This window comes from Pipistrellus kuhlii, unplaced genomic scaffold (assembly GCF_014108245.1).
Source record: "Pipistrellus kuhlii isolate mPipKuh1 unplaced genomic scaffold, mPipKuh1.p scaffold_m20_p_61, whole genome shotgun sequence".
Classification (NCBI taxonomy): domain Eukaryota; kingdom Metazoa; phylum Chordata; class Mammalia; order Chiroptera; family Vespertilionidae; genus Pipistrellus; species Pipistrellus kuhlii.
In genome coordinates this window covers 33134-58157 of record NW_023425564.1, presented here as the reverse complement: position 1 = coordinate 58157, position 25024 = coordinate 33134, and the positions used below count along the sequence as shown (strand labels likewise).

The following is a 25024-nucleotide window of genomic DNA, read 5'->3' as shown; positions in this document are numbered from 1 at the left end:
CGATGCCGAGGGCCTCCCCCGTCCCAGGAAGGGCTGACCCTGCTCTCCGCCCTGCAGCCCAGGCCACTCCCACAGCGTCCTCAGCCCCGCGCTGGGCAGGCAGGCCCGGAGCCCCTTCCACCTGCACCTGCCCCACGTGCCCGCCTCCCCACAATGTCTGCGGCTGCTCCGCTCCAGGGTTCTGGTCTTTTCCTCACAAGCAAATCCAGTCTCCGAGGAGATGCTGCTGCAGGCAGCACAGGCTGGGCACACAGGCAATCCCTCTTCACGTCGTCCCCAGGCCTCCCACCCCAGGCACCACGGCCCCTTGGCCTCAGCGGCATGCTGGCCAGATGCGCCCCCCCTCCCCCACCCTCAGCCCTGGCTCTGCAGGCCCCTGCCCTAGGATTCGCCGCACCCGGCACCCAGGCCCTGGCTCCCAGCGCGCTGCCTTGCTCTGCAGGGTGCTCCCCGGACAGCGCCTGCAGACCAGAGACCCCGTCACAGACAGGACAGCAGGACGGGGAAAGGGAAGAAGTGTTTTTGCTCCTCTCCAGCAGGCCCTCCGCTTTCCTCCCCCCTATTCCTGCCAAAGGGAGCCCCAGCCCTACCTGAGCACACAACCACCGCCCACCCTGCCTCTCCCTCTCCCTCTGCTGCGACTCCTGGAGCTCAGGGCAGCGGGTTATTTTTTCAGGAGGAAGTTCCTCTCCAGGGAAGACCCAGCACAGCTGTTAGAATAACGTCCTTAACCCCGTCACACTCACACCTCTGCCTGAGTCAAGGTGGCTCTCTCCCAGGTCTCCTGCTGCTCCCCTCCCAGTCACCACGCCCCCTGCGGCATGCACTGTACCCCTCCAGGCCCCCCCAGGCCGGGCCCCCCCAGGCCCATGTCCCCCCAGGCTGGGCCCCCCCAGGCTGGTTCCCCCCAGGCCGGGTCCCCCCAGGCCGGGTCCCCCCAGGCCGGGTCCCTCCAGGCCGGGTCCCCCCAGGCCGGGCTCCCCCAGGCTGGGACCCCCAGGCTGGGTCCCCCCAGGCAGTGTCCCCATAGGCCGGGTCCCCAAGGCCAGGTCCCTCCAGGCCGGGTCCATGCACCTTGCCTTCACAGAGCCTATTCCCACCCTCCAGAGCTCTTCGGCACCTTCCCCAAAGTCACCTTCTCCTTCCACGCGGACAGCACTGACACACCAGAGACAGGCCGGCAGTTACAGCCGCCCCGCTCACTGCTCTGTGCGTGTGTCCTCTGTCTGCAAGGCGTGGCCAGCGTGCAGACTGCCGCCTCCTGAGCAAGAGGCCTCACTCTTTCACCGTCACCTCCTAACTTGCCTGCTCGCCCTCGGTGCCAGGCGGCCCTCTCAGCTCCATCGGCCTTGCCCGTGCCACCTCAGGCCTGGGCTCGGTCTCAGGGGCTCCGTGGGCACACTGCCGTCACCACACCCACCGACATGGAGCCTCCCGTGAAGACACCTTCACATTCCAGACTGCAGTTCATTCTGAATTTCCTTACGTCTCCCCATCTTGCGGTTATCCTGAATGTCCCACAATCTCACATTCTTGGCAAGTTTTTCTCAAATGTTTCTAGGGCTCACAGGCCGTGGGCTCCCTGAAAGTCATCTCAAAAACCAGCGGGGCCCAGGGATTCTCATGTTTAAGGGAAAGTGTCTGGGCTGAGAAATGAGTTGAAGAGTGTGACGAGCCGGCGGGAAGAGGGATTGAGCCTCAGAAGAGGTAACGTGTGAGCCCAGGGAGCTGGGCCACACAGCGGCTGTTCTCATTTTGGCGTGTTTGGGCCTCGAAGATGAGAAGCCGAGTTCTTACGGGACGTGCGGCAGCAGGAAGGGGTGTTCAGAGAGCAGTTTCTCCGAGTCCCAGAGAGAAGCCTCTCCCTCTGGACACGCCCTGCGATGCCCCTTCCTCTGAGGCCTGCTCTCGGCCTTCGCAGGGCCTGGGCCAGGGGCGCTCGGTAGCTCCCGGGCCTGGCTTCTGGCTGCCACGGCAGCTTTGGCGATTAACCTCTCTGTCTCCGTGTTCTCCTTTATAGAATGGGCACAGCAGCTAAAACAATGAGATGCTTGGCCACAGGAGGGTGTGCTGCTGGGGGCTGAGTGGGGCTGCCCATCTGTGAGCCCACACACACACCCCTGCTCCCGCGCCCCTGCAGGGCGGTGGAGAGAAACGCACCGTATGTCCGCCTCCGTGCCCGGTGCTGGGGTGTGACGTCTGCTGTCCGGCCTCTGCTGCTCGCCTGAGCGCAGGCAGGGTCACTGGGCATAGACCATCGCACATCGTCTAGGCCCGTGGTCGGCAAACCGAGGCTCACAAGCCACACGCGGCTCTTTGGCCCCTTGAGTGATTCTATTTTGAAGAAGTGGTGTTAGAAGTTTAAGTTTAAAAACTGTGGTTCTCAAAAGAAATGTCAGTCGTTGCCGCGTTGATATTTGGCTCTGTGGGCTGATGAGTTTGCGCCCACGGGGCTGTGAGCTCTCAGGCGGAGGGGCGGCGCAGCGTTCCTCACCCCCCTCCAGGACAGAGGGCGGGGAGAGGGCTGCCAGCTACGCCATCCTGGTACTTATTTACCTTTTTAAGTGTTTTTCTTTTTTTATTTCAGAAAGGGAGGAGAGGGAGAGATAGATCATCAACGATGAGAGAGAATCATGGACCGGCTGCCTCTTGCATGCCCACACGGCGGATCAAGACCGCACCCTGGGCCTGTGCCCTGACTGGGAACCAAACCGTGACCTCCTTGCTCACCGGCCAACACTCAGCCACTGAGCCATGCTGGCTGGACAGCCATTTTTTTTGAAGGCGTAGCATTTTGAACACCAGCCCAGCCATATCTCAGATTCTAGAAATCAGAGGAACACGGAGTAAGTCAGGGCATCGGGTGGCACGCTCACAGGCGGCGCTCCCAGCGGCCGCTCCGAAGGCACCTCCCGGGCTGCGGCCACACGGCCCGCCGCCGCCTCCCATAGAGCTCGGCCCTGCGCTCGGCCAGTCCGTCCTCCCTCCTCACAAGCCTCAGAGAAGGGGCGTCCCCGTTGGGGCAATTCATCAAGTTTTCTTAGCGCGTTCTCTTCCGCAGGGAGCCGTGAGCGCCGCTGCTGGCCTCCGGGCGCGGGCGGACGCTGCCCTCGAGTCTGACTTGTCTGTGTTGCCACGGCCCACAGGCCACAGCGGTGATGGCGGCTGCAGGGAACTGAGCCCCCTCCGCGTGCCTCGTTAGCTTACCGCTTTCCCTGGCTGTGGACTTAGCCAGCCTTTAATTTTATAATTTAATACATTTCCTCTATGGAGGGACGTTACCCCCCACACCCAGACATGTAAAACCCGGGGTGCAGGAAGTACAGACTCAATTCCTCACATTCAAGCTCCCCAGGCACCGGCCACAAACGCTCGTGAGGCGTCTTTGAGCACCACGTCAGGACGAGGGGCCAGGAGGAGGGCACGGGAATGCGTGGGAAAGGACTCTTGGAGGCCCCAGTGGTCGCCCTCACTGTTACCTCGCCCCTTCCCGTGACAGTGAAGTCCCACCAGGCCCTGGCCTTGTGACGCCCCCCTGGCCAGGGCTTCCAAGGCCAGTTCCAAATGTCCCTCCCCCTCCTGCTCCATCCTCACTGGTTCAGGCTTCTAAGCCCCACCCTCCTCCCCTCTCCTCCCTTTCCCTCCCCTCCCTTCCCCTCCCCTCCCTTCCCCTCTCCTCTTCTCTCTCTTCCCCTCCTCTCCTCTTCCTCTCCTCCTCCTCTAACCTCCTCCTTCTCTCCTCTCCCCTCCCCTCCCCTCCTCTCCTCTCATCTCTGTGACCCCTCTCCTCTCTGTGATCGAAGCCGGTGGGGCCAAGACCAGCAGTGGGAGGCGGGGCCGGGGGGGGGGGCGGATGGAGGCGGGAGAAGAGCTGTGCAAGCCCCCGTGTTCATGGGACCCAAAGGGTACAAGCCCCGCCCCTGCGCCGCACGGGCCTGCCCCCGGGAGAGCACTGCGGGCACGGGCAGCCGGCCCGGAGGCTGCAGGTCGGACAGGGCGGGCTCGCTGGCAGCGCCTGGTGGGCTGGCACGGGGAGATGGCAGCAGCGGCAGATTCTTCCAATGGGCCAGGCTGCTGCTCAGCACAGCCATGCGGGTGCCATGCCGGCCCGGCACTCCCACTGCCCCATGCCCGGGAACCCGCAGCGGACGCAGCGAGGCTGCTGCTGGCTGTCCGGGCAGGAGCGGAGAGCAGGCCTGCGCGTCTGTGCGAGCTGAAGGCTGTGCAGTGGGCTCAGCTCCGTGGAGGGCTTCAGTGGGGAGCAGGGGGGCAGGTGTTTCCAGGAGGCTTCTCCTGGAATGTGTGTGTGTTACAGAGTGCTGAGCTAGAACCATTGTTTACATTCACTGACAAATCATAAAAAACACAAGTCATTATATAGACCCAGACCATGTATGTTGAAATGTGATAACTGATAATGCTCTTCAAAATTTTGGAAACTAAATAAAAACAATCTCATTAAGTTACTTCCCTAGATGACTATACTCTAGAACTGTTAAGATTTACAATAACATTTAAAAAATGACTTCACCTTTAGTCTTTATTCACCCTTTTAAAAAGCCTCTAATTAATAAAGTGGGTCAGTGACTCAATGATTCACACCCATGTGTCATATTTAAAGAGAGATGACTAAAGACAAGCTGATGCCAAAAATATTGGATTTTTCTAGTTAAAAAATGTGAAGAAAACTTAACTTTAAAGAAAAACAGATAATGGGGAGCAAATTAGCAAAAGTAGTCTCAAATGCAAGAAAACCATTGTTACTTCCCCCCCTCTTTGATTTTCACTTATAGCCTGGGCCAAATTAGAAGAAAAACAAATTATTCACTTACACTTCAGTTTTCCCTTACTCTGGGGGAGAAAAACCCCTAAATAAGTAAATTGCAGAATACTTCATATCTAAATGGCTTTTCTTTACCCTAAAATCAAGTGCAATGGAGCAGAGATTCTGTGTGTCACCAATCCTTTATTGAAACTGGTAACTTACACACTTTATAATAGAACAAAAAAATAATGTTCAGTATATACAGCCTTTGCATGGACTATTTGACTATACACAGGCAGGGTGATAACACAATCTAATCTTCATAATAATTTGTGCAGAAAAAGAGACCTGACAGACGACGATGAACAGTACAGTGAAATGACGTCACGGGTCCAGTGGAACTCAGCCTGGCACAGAACACAGCATCGAAGGCCAGGAGCGCCGCCCCGTGCGGGAGGCGGGTCAGTAGTAACTCACCCCGAGTCGGAAGCAGAGATCTGGTGTGTGGCTATGAGTCTCTTCAGCGAGACCACCTCTGCAGACAAGTTTGCCATGCCCTGCTTCAAAAACAAGCTCTCTGGGTCGGAAACGTGGTAGCCATTGTCTTTCATTTCAACAACTCCAGTTTTGAAACTACTCTGAGTTTTGCCCACAAGCTCTTTCTGATGCCAGTGTTCTGCCCGGAGAGACCAGTCTTGGATGTTGGTCACCTGCACTGAGAAAGGAGTGAGGGGCGGGGGGGCCGCACTTGGGGCGCTGAGCTTCTCGAGTCCGAAATGCCTCTGGGCCGTCCTGCCAACAGGCGAGGGGAGTTTGTGGGCGGCCTCAAACTCAGCGTCCAGCGCCTCTACTTTTACCTGCATGGCTTTGGCTTTGATGCGGAGCTTGTGCGGCAAAGCGGAGGCTTCTGGGACTTTGACCACCGCGGCGTGTCCGTGCTGCAGCTCCAGGGGAGAGTGGATGGGGCCTTTGGGGACCTGCTGCTCATCCTCTCCGTCAGAGGACTTGCCCACGGCGCCGTCCTCGGCCTCCGAGGTCCTCGGGGAGTTGCTGGAAGACGGGCTGGCCTGCAGGAGGGGCGGGGAGTGCGAGTAGCTGGGGAAGGAGCTGCCCACGTAGTTCTGATACATGGACGTGCGGTAGACGCTGGGGTCGTCCCGGGGCTCACGGGCGTAGCTCTCCAGCTCCACCGGCTCCTGCTTGATGGCCTGCAGCTTGCCGGCGGGGCTGGGGCAGCTGCTCTGGCTCGGCGTGGCGCCCTCCTGCCCGTGCTCCGGGGAGCCCCCGGCGCCGTCCAGCGCGCCCCGCGGGGAGTGCTTGATGACCGAGATGCAGCCACTGGCCGCTGGCTCCTCTGCGAAGGCTCCCCCGCCGGCCGGGGCCTGGTAATCCTGGAAGTACACAGCCGCAGAGTTACTGAGCTTCTGGATCTCCTGGGCATACACCGTGGAGCTAATTAAACCAAACTTCAGTTTCAGGGAAAGCAGCTCGGCTTTCAAAGTGGCGTTTTCCTCTCCCAGAGCAATCAGCTTGTTCTCCAAGACCAGGTCGTTCAGCCGGCGCTTCTCCCGTGACCTCTTGGCAGCCTCGTTATTTTTCCGCCGCTTCTCCCAGTACATAGCGTCTTTCTTGTCGTCGGGGATGAACTCCCGCTTCCTCCGGCACGCGGAGGCCTTGCCTCTCCCCACGCTCCCCTCACCCAGGAGCAGCTCCTCTCCCGGCGACAAGTCCTCGGAGACCTCCGTCAAGGCCGCGCTGAGCATCACTGCCTTGTCCGCGCTGCAGCCGGCGTCCGGAGCGGCCTGCTCCTTCTTGACGGCCTGCATCTTCCTCAGCTGCATCGGAGACGGCGCCCTCTCTGTGCAGCCGGGAGCAGTTATCCCCCGGGACTCTCAAATGCTCTCCAGCCTGCGCTCTACACCATCCATATCCTCCCGTTTGCCCGCCTGCCCTGCCGGGGCAGCCTCCGCCGAGTGGAGTGGGTCTTCTAGGTGGCCTGCAACACAGGAGGAGACAGTTACCCACTGGGTGAATAGCAGGACAGGAGCATACAGGTCCGAAAGCTTTCCTTCAGAGAGCCTGCGGTCTTATAAAGGAAGGAAGTGCCCCGATTCCGAGACTGTAAGGTTGTCAAGGACAAACCTGCAAGGAGACCTGGGGCGGAGCAATCAGTGTGAGCTCCGGGGAGTGAGCAGAACCCCAAGGATGCGGGATGGCACTTCACAGGAAGGAAATGGCAGGCACCTCTGGTTGGTAAGCTTTATAGCCCTTGAACATTGTGGTGCTTTTTAAAAATAAACATTTATATCACTGAAAAGCAAGCAAGCTAAGCCCTTAAGAGGAACTTTCCCAAGTAAACTCCTTTACTATCAGTAAACAAATCTTATAAATACCTATACTAATAAAATATGCAAATTGACTGTACTTCCACAACCCCCACACGCCAATCAGGGATGAGTATGCAAAGTAACTCAACAAAGATGGTGGGCTAATTTGCATATACAGGCCCAGAGTGGCTGGAAGCTGGACAGCTGCTTACTCATGGGCCAGCGCCAAATGGACTACGTTCCGGGAGCAGGCTTCCTCAGGAGCCAGGGTGCTCTGAGCCTCTAGGCCTGTGCCTAGCCCAGAGTGGCTGTGGTTATAGAACGAGTCCCCGGTCACTCCAGGCCTACATATGCAGGAGCAGCCAGAGGCGGGGTGGGGACATCCCCAGGACCCAGGCGCTCCAAGCCAGTGCACACATGCACAAGCAGCTGGGGGCAGGGTGGGAATGTCCCTGCAGTAAGCGAACAGTCCACAGCAAGCAAGCAGACAGTAGGACCCTGCTTTCCCCTGGCCCTAGCAGCGAGGGGCAAGCAGCCCCCCCCCCCCCCGCAGGACCCCACAGAGAGCAGATAGCAAGGCCCTGCTTGCTCCTGGCCCCAGCGGCTAAGGGCAAGCAGGCCCCACAGAGAGCAGACCAGGGCCTGCGATGCCGTCAAGCAGGCAGGTCTGCAGAGAGCAGAGAACCATGGGGAGCAGGCCTAAGCCATCAGTAGGACATCCCCTGAGGGCTCCCAGATTGGAGAGGGTTCAGATGGGGCTGCGGGACAACACCCCCCCCCCCCCGTGCATGAATTTTGTGCACTGGACCCCTAGTATGGAATAAAAGTCAAATGAAGCTAAATTCTTATTTCTCCAATAACTAAATAAAAATCACACAAACAACCAAGTTGCAGCTATTTTAATCTGCCTCTTATATGGGCACAAACCTGTCCCTCACCCCTGGCTACGTGCACAGCACAGCAATGCCAGGGCCAGCGCTCCCGGTGCTTCTGAGCTGTGAGCAAGGCACGTGCCCTCCTCTGGTCCTTCTACCTGACTTAGCAAACATTCACTTAAGAGTGAAGCATCCAAAGTGCTTTTTTTGATCCTGAAAATTCTGTCAAAACAGATTGCATTTATACAGTAGCTCTGGACTAAAATAAACCGTGTCTATTCAGAGGTGTTTTTTCTTTCTTGTAAGTACAGTAGGATTCTTGAAACTTAAGAATATTTTAGGCCCTTGCCCGAGAGCTCAGTTGGTTAGAGCATCGTCCTGATTTGCCAAGGTTGTGGGTTTGATCCCAACAGGGCACATGTAAGTGGCAACCAATGAATGCATGAATAAGTGGAACAACACATCCAATTTTTTTCCCCTCTCCTTCCCTTTCCTACCCTCTTCCCCATCCCCCTTTTCCTATCTCTCAAATCAATAAAATTAAAATATTTAAACTAAAAGAATGTAATAATGAAAAGAATTTCTTTTCACTTTACGAATTGCTTTTAAACAAAATATAAAAAATAAAACCATCAATTAGCTTCTCCTTGCACTGACAAAAAATGTGTAACCTGAATTTGACTTGCCATGAGATAATAAACCCATTTAGGTCCCATAACGGCCTTTTGGTGGTGGTTTCTGGGTCTGTGATGCCAGACAGGTTTCTCCATCTAATTTTCCAGAAGGTGCCCTTCCTGAAGGAGACGCATGGTGACGCCCCCTGCGGGCGGCCCTTGGGTCCGTCCCACCACACCACCGGCGAGGGCCTGTTTCTGCTCGGAGCCACTCCTTCTCTGTGGTGCATAGTTTTCTGGTGACTAATGAGATGAAGTTCAATTTCATCAGCTGGAAAAACTGCCACCTTCTTGTGTCCTTTCCAGCAGTCATAGGAAGAATGATGCAGTAATTTCAGGATCATAAAAATAAGGTTAAATGCCACATTTTTGTCTATCAAGTTCAGCCAACACGAAAACAGTGGATTGCGACTTAGCGAAAATTTGGATTAATGCCAAGTTTCTGAAAATCCAACTTTAATGGGAAATGTGGCAGGGAGCGGTGCAGAGAGGGCAGGGGAGGGACGGTCTGGCTACACTGGTGGCACAACACCTTCCCCTGGGCTGTCTTCCGACACTGAAACGGGCTTTTCCTCTGCGTGCAACGGTTTCTTTCCGCTTAAGGATCCGTATTCCTAACTTAGTTAAAAGTCCCCTAGAGTTCGCCGAGGCAGAGAGAAAACAGCCTACTCCCATTTACCAAAAATACCCCACTTGTCTTAAAATCTCGTCCCTGCTTTCTCCTCAGGGTCTGAGTGCCCGTCACTTCACCATCACCACATCTGCACCTGCAGAAGCCGTGTCACCTAGCGGGCTCTTCCCTCCTCTGCACACACAGCGCCTCGGCCACCCCACTCGAAGCACAGGCCATCTCGGGAACTTTCTCTAACTCCACCCTCCAAACAGCTGTGCGCCGCGTGGGACAGTGTCTGCCTCCCGGCCCCTAACGGCCCCCTGTCCCGCCGGACCACAGGAGAGCAAGGCCCCGGGCTCCTGGTGCAGAGAGCGGAGTTTCTAGGCAGCTCATTGCTGTCAGGACGTAACGCGGTGAGCTTAACAGTCATTGGAGGACCTGCTGTCCTGCAAAGCCCAATTGGCATATTGTATCCTAGCAACAAACTGAATATATTAGCTGCACAATATTTCATTGACAGCAACTCATTTGCCTTTTATGAAGAGAGTTTTGTAACCAACAAACTTTTCTGATATTTTCTTTAGATATTTTGTAAATTCTAAAAAGTTTTACTTCTTAGCAGAGAGCTTCTCTTATTCATTAACTGATTTATCCAATGCCTGTCCCTCCGAGCCAGCCGGGCACACGGGTGGGGGACGGTGCAGGGCGGGCGGGGTGAGCCGGGGCCTGTGCGCCCGCACCGTGAGCTGCAGGTGTGTCTGCGGGGAGAGAACACAGACCGCACCGCGGCCCCCACTGACACTCACCGTGCAGCACTGCGGCCTGGCCTGGCGGCCTCCACCCCCGCCATAACCACGTCCGGGGGGAACACGGGGCACCGGGAAGGTAAGGGGCGCCCATCGTTTCACAGCCAGGCTAGCGGCAGCACGCAGCCCCCAGCCAGCCGACTCCAACCCGGGTCCTCTGGCAGCGCCCTCCTCACCACATTCCACCGGCACCTCACCCACATGGCTCCCCCTGGGCCACCCTCACTCCCCGGTGACACGCCACCAAAGCCGTCACAACTCCTGTCAGGCACCAGAGGCGCCACCTGACCCCCAGCTTCCTGGAGCAGCTTTAACTCTCAGGTACTTAGTGAGCAGAGCACTAACCTCTCCTATGTGGGCTAAGTGGTCATCTCCTGGAAACTCTAGTCCTGCTGAAACAACAGAGGAAGGGAAAGCCCACAGCGAGGCACTGCACACACACACACACACACACACACACGCGCGCGCGCGCGCGCACACACACACACACACACACGCACGCGCACACACACACACACACACACGCACGCACGCGCACGCACGCACGCACGCACACACACACACACGCACGCGCGCGCGCGCACACACACACACACACACGCACGCGCGCACACACACACGCACACGCACGCACACACACACACACGCACGCACACACACATGCACACACACACCCCGCCACACACACACACACACACACACACACACACACGCCCGGGGCGGGGCCGCTCAGGCCCAGCGGCAGCGCTGTCCTGGGAGCACCGGCCGCCGAGGGCAGAGGGCCGGCGCCTCGGCAATGAACTCAAACTGGGCGGCAGAGGCCGGCAGACATCGCTGTGCACGCTCACCAATGGCTTCAAGTCAAACCGAATGTCCCGCCACTTGGCCTCGGCTCCTCTACTCGGACCACTGCATGGACATCCTGTGCCTCAGCCACCGCTCAAGTCTCCGTTTGGTGAGTAACCGACCCTAGATGCCGATTCTGTGATGGTGGTGTGTTCAGCATGATTAGCTTCATTACACCCATTAGGTAATGGGGCTGCTTCTTAGAAACAAATAAAGAGAGACGTTTAAGAGCAGCGTCATCACACCCGAATGGACACTTTCCGTCTAACGTGGACGTGCCGTGGCCAGTGCGTGTTTTCACAGGACGGACAGTTTCCACAGGCGGGGTTCTCTCTCACACGCCGGTCTTAACATCTATTTAACACAAGTGACCAGAGTATTGCTTTTAATTAACATTAAAATGTGGCTCAGAAAATTCCTCTGAAAGAATAAACTCTGTGACGTCAGTTCCAGGCCCAGCTCCCTGGAGGGGCCCCGGCACCGTGGTCGCCGGAACGGCTGTCCCCGGCCTCCCGCCCAGGGTGACCGCGGCACTTCACTCTTCCCGGAGCATTTGGTCTCAAGCATCCGAAATCCTACTAATAGTTTAGACACTAAACCTAGTATAGGAAAATTTTGTTATGAATTCTCTTTATATTGCAAATTGTTCCGTTTATATATTTTTATTTTAAAATCTGTCAACAAAAGAAGGACCACTGTTTCACATGCCCAGTGACATAGGGACATTTTTATATAACCATCTCCGGGTTCCGCTCCTCTCCCCAGTATGGTTTACTCCCTCAGAGGTATGGTACAGACATCATTAATACCTACAAAGAGGCCTTTCTGTGCGCTGTGAGCCCTCTGGCCAGTAAGCAGGCACTGCTTGTTTTGGAGATAAGTGCCATTTAAGTGAAAGGGAAAAAAGTTAATTAATTCTCGGCTCTTCAAACTATTAATACTGGTAAAAGATTAACCTACATCTTCTTCCCAGGGGTACAGTCCATGGCATGACTGTCTCAATAAAATGCTTTACTTCTTTTCATGGAAAAAGTGAAAGCCAGTATTTAAAAGCAGAGAGTATGCAGAAAAAAACACACATGCACAATCAAGGGTGGAGTGGGAACAAAAATCTCAGAAAACACTAAAGTTGCAAGAAAGAGGATTTCTAATCAGTAGGAAAAATAAAAGGCTTTTTAAATTAAAAAAAAGAAAAAGAAAACTATGTTAAACCTCTCCAAGTGCCAATAAGTGCCTCCGTTGACAATACAATTCTGTCGGCAGTAACACAGCCTGAACATTAAGCCAGAGAGGACGGTGTGCTTACTGAGATCCGCACACACAAACAGGCACTCTCCCTTCGCTAAAACCTAGCCTGTCACAGCAACAATGGGCCCGCGTTTTCTAGCCGGGTGCATCCATAAATAAATGCGCCAAAACCATTGATCCAGTTTATGATGAAAGTTTCTTGCTCCTCATCCTCCACAACAGACGACTTGAAAATGAGATTTAAATGTAAATAAATGATAAAATTGCATTTCACTATAGCAGAGAAATAATCGAAATAAAACAGCATAACGGCATTTTTTAGATAAAAGAAGCCAGTGTTTGTAACCCAGCACATGAGACTATTCCGAAGGCGCGCAGAGCCGTGCAGAGGCTAACACAGCTGCGGGCACTAGAAACAGGACAAAACCACCCTCCTAAGATGGAGGGAGCGGAGGGGTGGGGACGGAACAGCAGTGCACCTGTTAAAAATCTGCAGTCATTTCAAAGTGGGGGTCTTTTTCTTGACACTTTCAGAAAGATAACTTATCAGGTTAAGCTCAACTCTTCAGGAACACCAACAATCACCAGGTAATCCAGTTACGGGACAGTGTGCGAGGTAAGCACACAGCAAGTAATGATGGCAGAATGGTATGGGCAAAGGTGGGTGGGAGGGGCATGGTAGGGAAGTTCCTGCATGCTTGTGATTAAAGGAAGAAGCACTCCAATTCTCCTCAGTTTGACTTTTTGATTGCTTCTTTTAAATTTCATTTTCTTTCTTTTTTTTTAACATTTTGATTAATTTCAGACAGAGGAAAAGAGAGAAACATAAATGAGAGAGAATCACCTACTGGCTGACTCCTGCAGACCCCGTCCTGGGGATCAAACCCACAACCTTGGCATGTGCCCTGATGAGAATGGAACCAGTGACCTTCTGGTTCATAGGTCATACTCAACCACTGAGCAACACGAGCCAGGCTAATTTCACATTCTCTCCCAGTTGGCCGATGATTACAAATGTCATTTGCTTTCCTATGTGCCTTAGGAGTAGGGCAGGTTTTTTTTATAAATGTTTGTTCTGAGTGTTGACTGGGAGGCTACTTCGTTGCAGTTTAAGATCTCTGGAAAGTTAATTAATAAAAGACACCATGTTCTGATAACTAAAAAGGCTTATATAAGTTCTGATTCCAATGAAACTGCACACATCTTTACGAAAGGGTTCTAGCAAATCCTTACTAAACTTTCTTTTCATAAAACAAGCTCATGTGCTCTGATGCAAACCATATGAGAACAGCATTTTCTTTTCATACTACAGGAAAGTTATTTGCAAAGAAATCTGAGAGATGATAGGGAGTGGTGGTAATATAAATTCATTTTGAAACTGAAAAAGTCTTATGTAATGTCTGTGATCAAAGGTCAGCATCTTTCGACATTCTCGTATGAGTCCGATTTGGATAAAAATCAACTCAAGTATAACTTAGAAAAATAACAGGATATCAAACAATGTGTTAACCCTGTGAGACACAGGTCTACCTTACAAAAACAAGAGATGAATATTAAAGGAAACTTCAATTACATTGTTTCTGTCACATTTTGAACTGAATCCCAGTGTGCTCTCATTCCTCAATACAAATTAAAAATAAACAACTTTTAACAGCATCGATGCCATCTGGATTACAATGGAAATGATGAAGTATGTGTGATTTTAGCTCGGGTAAAAATAAAGGCCAGGCAGCATGACCGCACCTTTTCCACTGCGTGCTGCAATCGCAGTCACGTCTGGGAACTGGCTCCGGACCGCGGCAAGGTCAACTCGAAATATCCACTCAGCTGGTGAGTCAGGCACATTGCTCAACGGGAAAGGGCTCGGACAAAGGGTTTGAACTTGCAGGCTGTTGCATCACAGTCATGTTATAATTGCACTTTGCAGAGATAAGCCTTTAACACAGAAAAGGAAATTGCTTCAAAAATTACAATGAGCTTGTGCTCACGCTCGGGGAAGAGCTCAGGGGTGCTGTGCTGCCAGCGGCCTCCCCATCCCGCTTTCAGGTGCTCATTACTCTCGTGCCTCCACCTCCGGACCCACGGAACGGGGCTGGTCACCCAACACTCAGCTCAGTGCCCGGCACGCGCAGGCCAGGGCTTAGGGCAGTGGTCAGCAAACTCATCAGTCAACAGAGCCAAATATCCACAGGACAACGACTGAAATTTCTTTTGAGAGCCACGTTTTTTAAACTTAAACTTCTTCTAACGCCACTTCTTCAAAATAGACTCGCCCAGGCCATGGTGTTTTGTGGAAGAGCCACACTCAAGGGGCCAATGAGCTGCAGTTTGCCAACCACAGATTTAGGGGATGACCTCAGTTCTGAGGAGTGGGCAGTACCATGATGAGGGTTAGTTCCAGGCCTTCTTCGCCCTCTGGTTCTGAGTGGAAAGCTGCCCGGTGTCACAGATTCAGGACTTCAACCTATGGCCGCCTCCCTCCCTCTCAGACCCCAGGCCTAGGATTTTAGATGCAGACACTCCAGGCCAACGGGGCGGCCAGGGAGGTCAGGAGACCTGAGCACCCTCTGGTCTGACAGTTCCCGCACACTGGCCCAGGGCTGGGAATCCGGAGTCCTGCCATCCTGCCATCCTGCCAGGAACTCCCTTCAAACTCCATCACCTGGGGCGCCATGGCAAAGGGTTTGAGGAAAAGGTTAATCATGATTAGAACAAAAAAGTGTTTCTAGAAGGATCTCTAACTATATAGGCTCAGCACAAACTTCAGTCCTTATTGTTATCACGCAGAGGCTCAAGCAGGGGAATAAGAAAGGCCAATACCTTTATTGGCAAAAAGGATCGCCTGGTTCCCGGTCAGTGACACAGGAAGCACTTCCCGGGCCTCCACAGCTGCCCACCCCTCCGGCCACCCCGGCCCCGGCCCCGGAGCCAGGCTGGGCCGCGGCCCGGCTACTGGCCTTTCACAAAGGAGTACTCTGCTTCGGCGTCTGGCATTGGGGGCTGGGGGGGGGGGGGGGGTGTGGAGGACAGGCCGAGTTCTGGGAGCCAGTGGTTATGGGGGCGCTGAGTGGGGGCTGCCAGAGCCGGGCTGCACTCACACCTCCCGGCCAGACCCTCACGGCGGAGGCGGCCATAGGTTTGGGGGGCCCAGCTCTCCGCCCACTGGAAACACAACGCGGCTCCGGAACAAAGGTGTCCGGGGCTCCGCGCGGGGCCAATCGGGCCTCCGGGGCGCCGCCCCCTCCCCGCACCCCGGCCCAGGGCGCCCTCCGCCCGCACCCCGTCCCGCGGTCCCCCGCGCCCGGGCGCCGCGCCCCCGGACCCGCCCCGCGGTGGGCGGGCAGCGGGGCCCCAGCGCCCGGACCCGCAGAACAAAGGAATGCGGGGCCGCGGGCGGCGCAGGCCCCGCACGGAGCGCCGCCCGGTGCCGGTGCCCGCCCCACCGACCACCCCGGCCCCGGAGCCAGGGTCGCGCTGGAAGGCCGCCGGGGAAGGGCCAGCGGCCCCTGCAGGCCAGGCCGGCCCCAGCCCCGGCCCCCGGCCCCCGGCCCCCGGCCCCCGGCCCTGCCCCCGCCCTCCGGACCCCACCCCCGCCCTCCGATCCCGGCCCCGGCCCCAGACCCCCGGACCCTGGCCCCCGGCCCCCGCCCCAGAGCAGGTCGGCCTGACCCGGGAGCCGCAACAGCTTCAGGAAAGCGGCTGCAGTATTTGGGGTGATATAATTTGTGATATAATTGTTCCGGCGGTGAGGCTTTATAATACACCCCAAAGCCACCACGACGCGGCACTTTTAATGATTTAAACATTAGGAAAACCTGACAGGTACACACCATCACATACATACACATTACACATTAAGAGCTCAGGAATAAACCTACAATCTGGCACATCACAGTATAGTCATCTCTCCTCACATACACAGGCAAAAATACCACCTACTCATTTACATTTGTTTCCCACAAATCCTATCTGGTCCGGAGAAGAAACACGAGTGAAACAAACACGTGGGGACCCTCGGCGGCTGCTTTCACAAACCCGGGCCGGGGAGACCGGCCCCGCTCCGCGGAGCAGCCTGCCCGCCCGCCCTTCGAGGGCCCGGGAGGACCGGCGCCGGCTCCGGAAAGGTCTCCCTTCGGAAAACCCCCGGCGGGCCCCCGGGCGGGCCGAGCCGCCCAGAAACGGCCGGGCGCGGCGGAGCTCCGAGGCGGCCAAATTTAGGACGCGCGTCCGCGCAGGGAGAGACCGCGCCGGGCGGCGGAGGCAGGCTGGGCGCTGGCCCCGTGGTCTATTTTCCCGGGAAATCTGACCCTAAAACACGTCCCCGTGCCGGTTAGCCGGAGACTGCCCCACTTTCTTTGTAACAAGATTATAAAATCGCGTAACTAGCTCCCTTCCCATGCTCGCTGCCAGCACGTTCGGCAGTTACATAAGCAGCATTTCCAGGAAACTTGTGCGCCCGTCACGCCGGTCCGAACGGCGACAGCGCGGGCAGGGCGGCTGGTCTAAGGCATTCACATTGGGAGGGGCGGGAGCAACGTCACGGACTTAAAAATAACAGCTCCGCCGCCAGGAGCGGACCCGGGATCCGAGCTCAGCGTTCACCCGGGGAGGCCGGCCTTCCGCGTTTTGTAGGAAGGTTTTAAGAGGAGGCTCCTCACTGGGGACGGACCACCGTGTGAGCACCGATCTGACACTCCGGCCGCGCGAAGGTCCCCGATCGCGGCGCACGGACGCGGGTCGCGGGCCCGCACCCGGCGGTCCCCGAGGCGGGGGCCACGCCGACGGCAACGCGGAGGGAACGTCCGCGCTCGCACCGCCCGGACAGACACAGACGCGGCCGTCACCGCCCCCCACAGCCTCTCCCAACGAGAACACCCACCGCCTCCCTCACCCAGAACACCCACCGCCCTTCCCGACCAGAAAACCCAGATTCCCGTCCCCGCCGCCCCCGCCCCCGCCGCCCCGCGGGGCGAGGAGAAAGGCAGGCGCGGCCCTTCCCGCTCCAGAGGGCTCAGCCCCGCTGCCGCTCCGCTCTCTCCACCAAAACACCAATTTTCCCGAAATCAGAGCCATTATGCAACCGCGGCGGGAGGTGGGGGCGGGGAGCGCGAGCCGGCGGGTCTACGTGCGGCGCGAGGCGCTGCCATCAGAGCGGCCACCTCAGGGCGGCGAGCCCCGCCGCTGGCCGGGCAGCCGAAGTTTACATAACCGACGCCCCGCGCACACTGGCCGCCGCCGGCCCCCGCGCCCAGCCCGGCCCCCGCCCGCGCCCGGCGCCCCGAGGAGCCGGGAGCCCGGAGCCGGCCGGCCGGAGTGGGCGGAGCGCTTACCGTGTTCGTTCCAGCTCTCGGGCCGGCGAGCCGGCCGGCGGGGAGAGAAGCCGGGCGGGAGCGGGCCGGCGGCTGGGCTCGGGCTGGGCCGGGCTCCGGGCGGCGGCGAGGGCGCGGCTGGGAGGCGGCGGGCGGCGGGCGCGGGGCCGCGCCGGGATGTGTGTTAGTAGGTCAGTGCCGAGCGCAGCTACGTCGCCGCCGCTGGCCCCTCCGTGACGGCGCCCGCGCCCCAATCGCCGAGCCCGCACCGCCCCCGCCTATAGCCAATGGCCGCGCCCGCACCGCCCCCCGCCCGCCGCCTATAGCCAATGGCCGCGCCCTCCCCCGCCCCCCGCCTGTAGCCAATGGCCGCGGCCGGCGGGGCGGGCTCTCGGAGGCCACGCCCCCCCGCGCCCTCCCTCTCCACAGCCCTGGCTGCCGGGTGCCGGGAGGACCCCCACGCCGCGTTGCGCAACCGCCAGTTCTGCCGCCGGAGACCGCAGCCCTCCGCGCCCCGGCAGCCGCCGCTTCCCTTCCTCTCCCGCCGCCACGGCCCCTCGATGGCCCTGCGACCCCGGCCCCAGCGGAAGCCTTCGTCCCCGCGCGCAGCCGCCGGGCTACCTGTTGCCGCCGGCCAGGCCGCGGCCGCGGCGGAGCGCTCCGGGCCTTTCCCCGCGCTCGGGGGGGACCCACCTCCTGGAGGAGGGCGGCGGGGGGACAGGCGGGGGCTGGGGCGCCGGCGAGCTGCCGACCCTCGCGGGGGCGGGCGGGGGCGGGGCCGGGCGGCGGGCCGAGCCCGCGGGCTGCGTAGGCGGCGGTCGCGCTGCCCAGCGCCTCTCCCCCCCTCTCCCCGGGGAGGGAGCGCGGCCCGCAGGCACAGCCCGCACTCCGGGCGCAGCGGCCTCGGAGGGCCTGTCAGGGCCTGGCGGAGGGGCCCTCTCCGGGCCCGGCCGGTGCTGCGCCGCCGCGCCGCCGGCCAGGCTGCGGGCGGGACACGCCGCGCGGGTCTCTCCTGGCGACCCCGGAGCCGGTCGTTCTTAGTGTCCTCTCCGCCCTCACTGAACGCTGTCACGGCCACCTCCAGATTCCCGGCTCCGGGAGGAGGACACCTCGCTGGGGTGCGTGGTCTTGGCTGGACCTGCCCCAGGCGGGGCGAGCCGGCGAGACGTGGGGAGGCCGGCCCCGGGGAGCGCGCTCCTGGCCGGTGTTCCGTTAGGAAGAGGCCGGTGGGGAGGACGGCCTCCCTGCGTGGGCTGGGGAAGCTGGGCTGAACCCCTCCGTGGCTCTCCACTTCTCCCTCCTCTGGATAAAAATATACTTGGAAAGAAAAGAAACGTTTGAAGCAAACGCCAAGAAGAGGAGTGGACCTTCGGCCCCTGTCCCGCCCATCACCGGCGGAAAGTCTGCTCACTCAGTCTTTTCTCCTCCCCGTCCTCATGAGCACCCGAACGTTCACATGTTTAATGTTTCCGTTGCATTTTTTGGAAAGACTCACATTTCAAACTACCCTCCGAGGGCAATGTTGTGGTTCAGAACACAGAATCGGCACAGGTCAGAGCAGTCTGTCCCCAGCGAGGGCCTGGCAATGGAGTTCAACCTCTTCCCAGCCCGCTTGCCCGGGTCGTGCTGGGCGGTGCTAGAAGCCCGTCCGTGTACGGCTTTTGGGTCGGTACCTTCTGTTAGGCTTTTACCCCAAAGACTTGGCTACCTTGATGAAAACGAATCCTTAATTTAGTGTCGTATTGGCTTTTCTCATTTTTACTAATAATTCTCCTTTCCCCCAAACCCTCACAATGGCCATGATAGCTTTGAAAAGTCTCTTAGTTTAAAGTAAAACCATATCCCTGAGTCAGTGACGACTTTAGGGTTAGAACAGCAGCCTGTTCCTGGAGCCCAGGGCCCCATGACCCCTCCCTCCGAGACGCTCCACGTTGTCCCGCACTTTGAATAATTCCGTAGAACCCCAAACTCACTGTGGAATGAGTAGTAAATGGTCTTATAGGAGGCAACTTAAAATTCAAGAATTATAAATAACACGCGTGGACCGGATCGAAGAGTGATAGAGGAACCCTCTGAACCTGGAATCTGTTGTTTATGCTGAAACTTGGAACTGAGAGCCGCTGTGGCGGGGGGTATTCTAGATTGTGCATCCTATTGGGCAGCATTCGTATCCCCATCTTCCTGGGAGAGAGATGAAGTATAAGCGATGTCTGTGACAGCTCAGAAAAGAGCTCTTTAGCTCCTCCTGCTGATTATGAGTCCACTAAGCAATGTCCTGGAGGTTCCCTCCCTGCCCCCAGGAGGCAATGCAGCTAGTGTCTATCCTAAAACCGCACAAAAGAGGTGCTTCAGATCAACGCGAAGAAGTGGAACGTAAAACCTAAGACGGTGGAGCCCTGGCCAGTTTGGCTCCGTGCGTAGTGTCGCCTGCGGACTGAAGGGTCCTGCATTCGATTCCCGTCAAGGGCACATGCCTTGGTTGCGGGCTCCTCCCCAGCCCAGGGCCCTGGCCAGGGCTCATGCAGGAGGCAACCAATCAATGTTTCTCTCACATTCATGTTTCTCTCTGTCTTTCCCTCTCTCTTCCACTCTCCCTAAAAATCAATGGGGAAATATCCTGGGGTGAGGATTAAAAACAAAACAAAAAGAAAACCCTAAGACATCGGAGGCCCCAGCACAAGTGTGTCCTACAACTGAATATGGACAATGAACTCAGGTGTACGGCACCTCATTTAACTCAGGTGAGCCTGCAGCGCCACCTCTCAAACGCGCGGAGCAGAGGTGGGGGTAGGCGTTCAGGAATCCTCTCCTTCATTGAGCATCACGTGCTGGGCTTCCTGGAGACACTGGCGAGGCCTGTGCCTGCCTGGCTATGAGCTCACCATCCACTCCTTCCCTTCACCCGCCGGGGCCCAGCTGCCAGGCCGGAGCAAGGCCCGCAATGCAGCTGGGAGGGCGAGCAGCGAGCGGAGCTGTCACGCAAAAGCCAGTGCGGGAGGGCGGTGCTTCCTGGCAGAGGTGGGCGGGACCAGCTTTGACAGCAGAGCGCCCTTCCACAGCCTGGGAGAGAGCGGAGGGAGGCTCTGCCAGCAAAGGCTCAGGCGGAGGGGACGAAGGCAGCAGGGAGCTGCGGCTGGGGCAGGAGCTGGCCGGACGGGGAGTCTGGCTGCAGGAGCCGCAGCTGCAGGCGGGGCCGCGTGGCCACCCCACGGCCTGTGGGCTCCTCCGGCAAGAGCACAGCTGGCGGGGGCAGGCCTGCAGCGGTGACACGCTGTGTAAACACGTTTTACACAAACCGCACACTCACTGAGGATCCGTGTGGGGAAGAGGAGGAAGGCCTGGACTCGGCGTTGGGGCCTGGGTCCCATGAGTCTCTCCATGTGACAGACAGCCCTGGGGAAGTCACAAGAAACCGCAGCGCCTCAGTTTCCTCATCTGGAAAACAGCGGCCGGTGCGCTGGCCGGAGGGCCTGGCGGAGGCCACACAGCATCTCCACTTTGCCCGCCCCGAGGGGCCGTCTGTCCGGGGGTTGGGCCTCTTTCTAGAACCCTCAGCTCTGGGAAAGTAGCCAGCTCTGTGCGCCTTCCCGGGGCATGCCTCCTGACGGATTCGGAAGCCTTGCCTGGTGTCCCTCTGGAGGACCGCCTTCCTGCCCTGGAGATTGACACCTGGACTCGCCCTGCAGTTGGCAGGCGTGTTAAGCCATGTTAAGCCATGCCACCCACATGTCATCACACGAAGAGGTGAGGTGTTGGGACCAAGAGTCAGACCCAGGCTCTGCATGGCCAGTCCGGAGCCCTGAGGGGCCGGGTCTGGGGACCGTCCAGCATGGGGCGGTCCGGACCTTATCCGAGGCCAGGCTCCAGGCAGGGGTTCCTTGGACCCCTTTGCTCCCTGCCCTCTGCAGGCCAGTCCCAGTGCAGGGCGCCTGCCAGCCATGGCCGGGACAGGGTCTTTCTCCAGATGTACCTGAAGAGGACCCCTCCCTGACCAGTGGCTTCCTCCTGCCAGCCCCTCCCGCCCCTTCCCGGCCCCGGGGGCGGCTGCAAGGCCCTGGGTGTCCAGAGAGTGAAGGCCGTGACCACGGCGCCCTCGCGTGGTGGCAGGCGGGAGCTGCCGGCGGCTGTGCCCTCCCGCCCTCACCCACAGTCCCAGGATTGTGCCCCAAGAAAGCCTCCAGCTCCCAGGACCCCGGGCCCGGCAGCCTGGGCTCTCTTTCTTCCAGAAGCCCTAGGAGAGCTAAATAAAGGAATCCTGAAAATGGTTCCTGACAGTATGCGCCTCACTGGAGGCAGAAAACACAACTTCTATGCCAAAACCGGTTTGGCTCAGTGGCTAGCAGGCGTCTTCAAACTACGGCCACATGCGGCCCGCAGAGGAGTCTGATCCGGCCCGCCAGGTTTTTTGGGCAGTGAGCGCAGCCGAGGTGTTACAGTAGGAATTAGTATTTCATATAGTCTGGCCCTCCAGCTCTCTGAAGGACCGTGATCTGGCCCCCACTTTAAAAAGTTTGAGGACGCCTGAAGCATCGGCCTGAGGACCAAAGGATCCCAGGTTCGATTCTGGTCAAGGGCATGTACCTTGGTTGCGGGTACATCCCCAGTAGGGGGTGTGCAGGAGGCAGCTGGTCAATGTTTCTCTCTCATCGATGTTTCTAGCTCTCTATCCCTCTCCCTTCCTCTCTGAAAAAAATCAATAAAATATTAAATAAATAAAAAAACAACAACTTCTAAATCCTGCAGAGAAGCAAATGCCCCCTTTCTCCTCTCTCAGAGGATGAGCACCATTCCGGCGGGAGTCATCCTGGTCTCAGCAGCTCCTCCGGGGGGGGGGGGGGGGCTCCGGGTGTAGGGGCAGGGGCTGGGCCACCAGGTGTGGGGGCAGGGGCTGGGCCACCAGGTGTGGGGGCAGGGGCTGGGCCACCAGGTGTGGGGGCAGGGGAGGGAATCCTCACTCTTTTTTAGGTAACATGCATTTGTTAACTTTACCGGAGAATAGTCAGAAACATGATTTCTTTGTGTGTGACAGAAGGGAAACATTTAGAAGTGTAGACTAGTACTGAGAAATGTGTGTTCACTATTGAATGCTGAAGAGTTTTCATTTTTAGTACAAGTTTAATCATTCGCTTGACAGTGAGACAATAATAAACAATTATATCTATTATTTTTGATACCAAAATGAACAATGAGAGAAACATTTCACTCTTGCAAGGAAGATCTGACTCCGTATGGTCACGCTTGGATAGGTGGGAAACTAAGCTCCGGGAACCGTAGAGAGGGAGTCATGTCCTAGATAAGATGTTAGTGTTCTGAGCAGTGGTTTCCTCCACCAGGAGGCGTCTCCCGTCCTGAGCGGCTACACCTTCCCTGGCTCCTACAGCTACTCCACACTGGGCCCCAGGGTCAGATACTCCACACCTGGCCCCAGGGTCAGATACTCCGCACCCAGCTCCAGGGGCAGCTACTCCACACCTGGCTCCAGGGTCAGCTACTCCACACCCAGCTCCAGGGTGAGATACTCCACACCCGGGCTCCATGGTGCAGCTACTCCACACCTGGCTCCAGGGTCAGCTACTCCACACCGGGCTCCAGGGTGAGCTACTCCACACCTGGGCTCCAGGGTGAGCTACTCCACACCTGGTCCCCAGGGTCAGCTACTCCACACCCGGTCCCCAGGGCCAGCTACTCCACACCGGGCTCCAGGGTCAGCTACTCCACACCCAGCTCCAGGATCAGCCTGTTGCTCCTGGCTGTCTGCCTGATGGCATGTTGCTCCCTGAACTCTTCAGGCCCTGGGACAGGACGGTGCGCAGTGTGTGTCTAATCACACCACCATAAACAGAGAAGATGCAGTAGAAATACGGTATAAAGGATTGTAAAAGGTGCTATGCCTGCTAGTATTGGGGCACTCACCATGATGGTGCCTGGGATTGGCAGCTATCCGGTGGGTGCGGGTGAGTGGTGGCGATGGGGGGAGGTGGGATATCACTGCTCACCCCATAGACTTACCACTGCACTCCGCCTGCAGGAAATCCTAACAGCACACGATGAGAGCAAGCCAGGGGGAGAACAACGCAACCAAGAGGTGCAGCGAACACGCCACTGCGGCTGCGGCGAGCCTGGTGCCATTTCAATGAGCACAGAGCACACGGGACCAGAGCACAGAGAGTCGGACCAGCAGTGCGGCCCGTCCCGTCCATGGGCAGAGCCGCCGCCATGGCCCCGGCCGCGGTGTCACACCGGCGTCGCCCCGGACACCGGGCGGCGCTGCGGGAGGTGGCGGGAGCTTCAGCTCCATTCCTCATGGCCACTGGTGCTGACCCCAAGCAAGGCCACCAGGTGGGCGGTGCCGCCGACAGGAGGGACTTGGGCCGGAGAGGAGGGCTCACAGGCGGACAGGAGGGATTTGAGCCAGACATGAGGGCTCACAGGCGGACAGGAGAGCTCACAGGGGGACAGGAGGGACTTGGGTTGGACAGGAAGGACTTGGGCTGGACAGGAGGGCTCACAGGCAGACAGGAGGACTTGGGCCGGACAGGAGGGCTCACAGGCGAACAGGAGAGCTCACAGATGGACAGGAGGGCTCACAGGCGGACAGAAGGACTTGAGCAGGACAGGAGGGACTTGGGCTGGACAGGAGGGACTTGGGCCGGACAGGAGGGCTCACAGGCAGACAGGAGGGCTCACAGGCGGACAGGAGGACTCACAGGCAGACAGGAGGGACTTGGCCGGACAGGAGGGTTCAACAGGCAGACAGGAGGGCTCACAGGCGGACAGGAGGGACTTGGCCGGATAGGAGGGCTCACAGGCTGACAGGAGGGCTCACAGGCGGACAGGAGGGACTTGGCCGGATAGGAGGGCTCACAGGCGGACAGGAAGGCTCACAGGCAGACAGGAGGGACTTGGGCCGGACAGGAGGGCTCACAGGCTGACAGGATTGCTCACAGGCAGACAGGAGGGCTCACAGGCGGACAGGAGGGCTCACAGGCAGACAGGAGGTCTCACAGGTGGACAGGAGGGCTCACAGGCTGACAGGATTGCTCACAGGCGGACAGGAGGGCTCACAGACAGACAGGAGGGCTCACAGGCGGACAGGAGGGACTTGGCCAGATAGGAGGGCTCACAGGCGGACAGGAGGGCTCACAGACGGACAGGAGGGCTCACAGACGGACAGGAGGGCTCACAGGCGGACAGGAGGGACTTGGCCGGATAGGAGGGCTCACAGGCGAACAGGAGGACTCACAGGCAGACATGAGGGACTTGGCTGGATAGGAGGGCTCACAGGCGGACAGGAGGGCTCACAGGCAGACAGGAGGGACTTGGCCGGACAGGAGGGTTCAACAGGCAGACAGGAGGGACTTGGCCGGATAGGAGGGCTCACAGGCTGACAGGAGGGCTCACAGGCAGACAGGAGGGACATGGACAGGACAGGAGGGCTCACAGGCTGACAGGATTGCTCACAGGCATACAGGAGGGCTCACAGGCGGACAGGAGGACTCACAGGCAGACAGGAGGTCTCACAGGTGGACAGGAGGGCTCACAGTCTGACAGAATTGCTCAC

The 25024-nt window shown here is 58.0% G+C and overlaps 1 protein-coding gene across 1 annotated transcript; it reads right to left on the bottom strand.

The window, feature by feature from the left end:
• Positions 1 to 4949: 4949 nt before the first annotated feature.
• On the bottom strand, positions 4950 to 17706 carry NFIL3 (nuclear factor, interleukin 3 regulated). The gene is made up of 2 exons (XM_036420063.2): positions 17485 to 17706; positions 4950 to 6761 (listed from the first exon to the last, which is right to left on the bottom strand). Exon 2 carries the CDS (start codon positions 6604 to 6606, stop codon positions 5239 to 5241), a length of 1368 nt encoding a protein of 455 aa, XP_036275956.1. The 5' UTR covers positions 6607 to 6761; positions 17485 to 17706; the 3' UTR covers positions 4950 to 5238.
• Positions 17707 to 25024: the final 7318 nt, after the last annotated feature.

Coding starts and splice junctions, on each gene's coding strand:
- NFIL3 (XM_036420063.2), bottom strand. CDS start 6,606: ATGCAGCTGAGGAAGATGCAGGCCGTCAAGAAGGAGCAGGCCGCTCCG.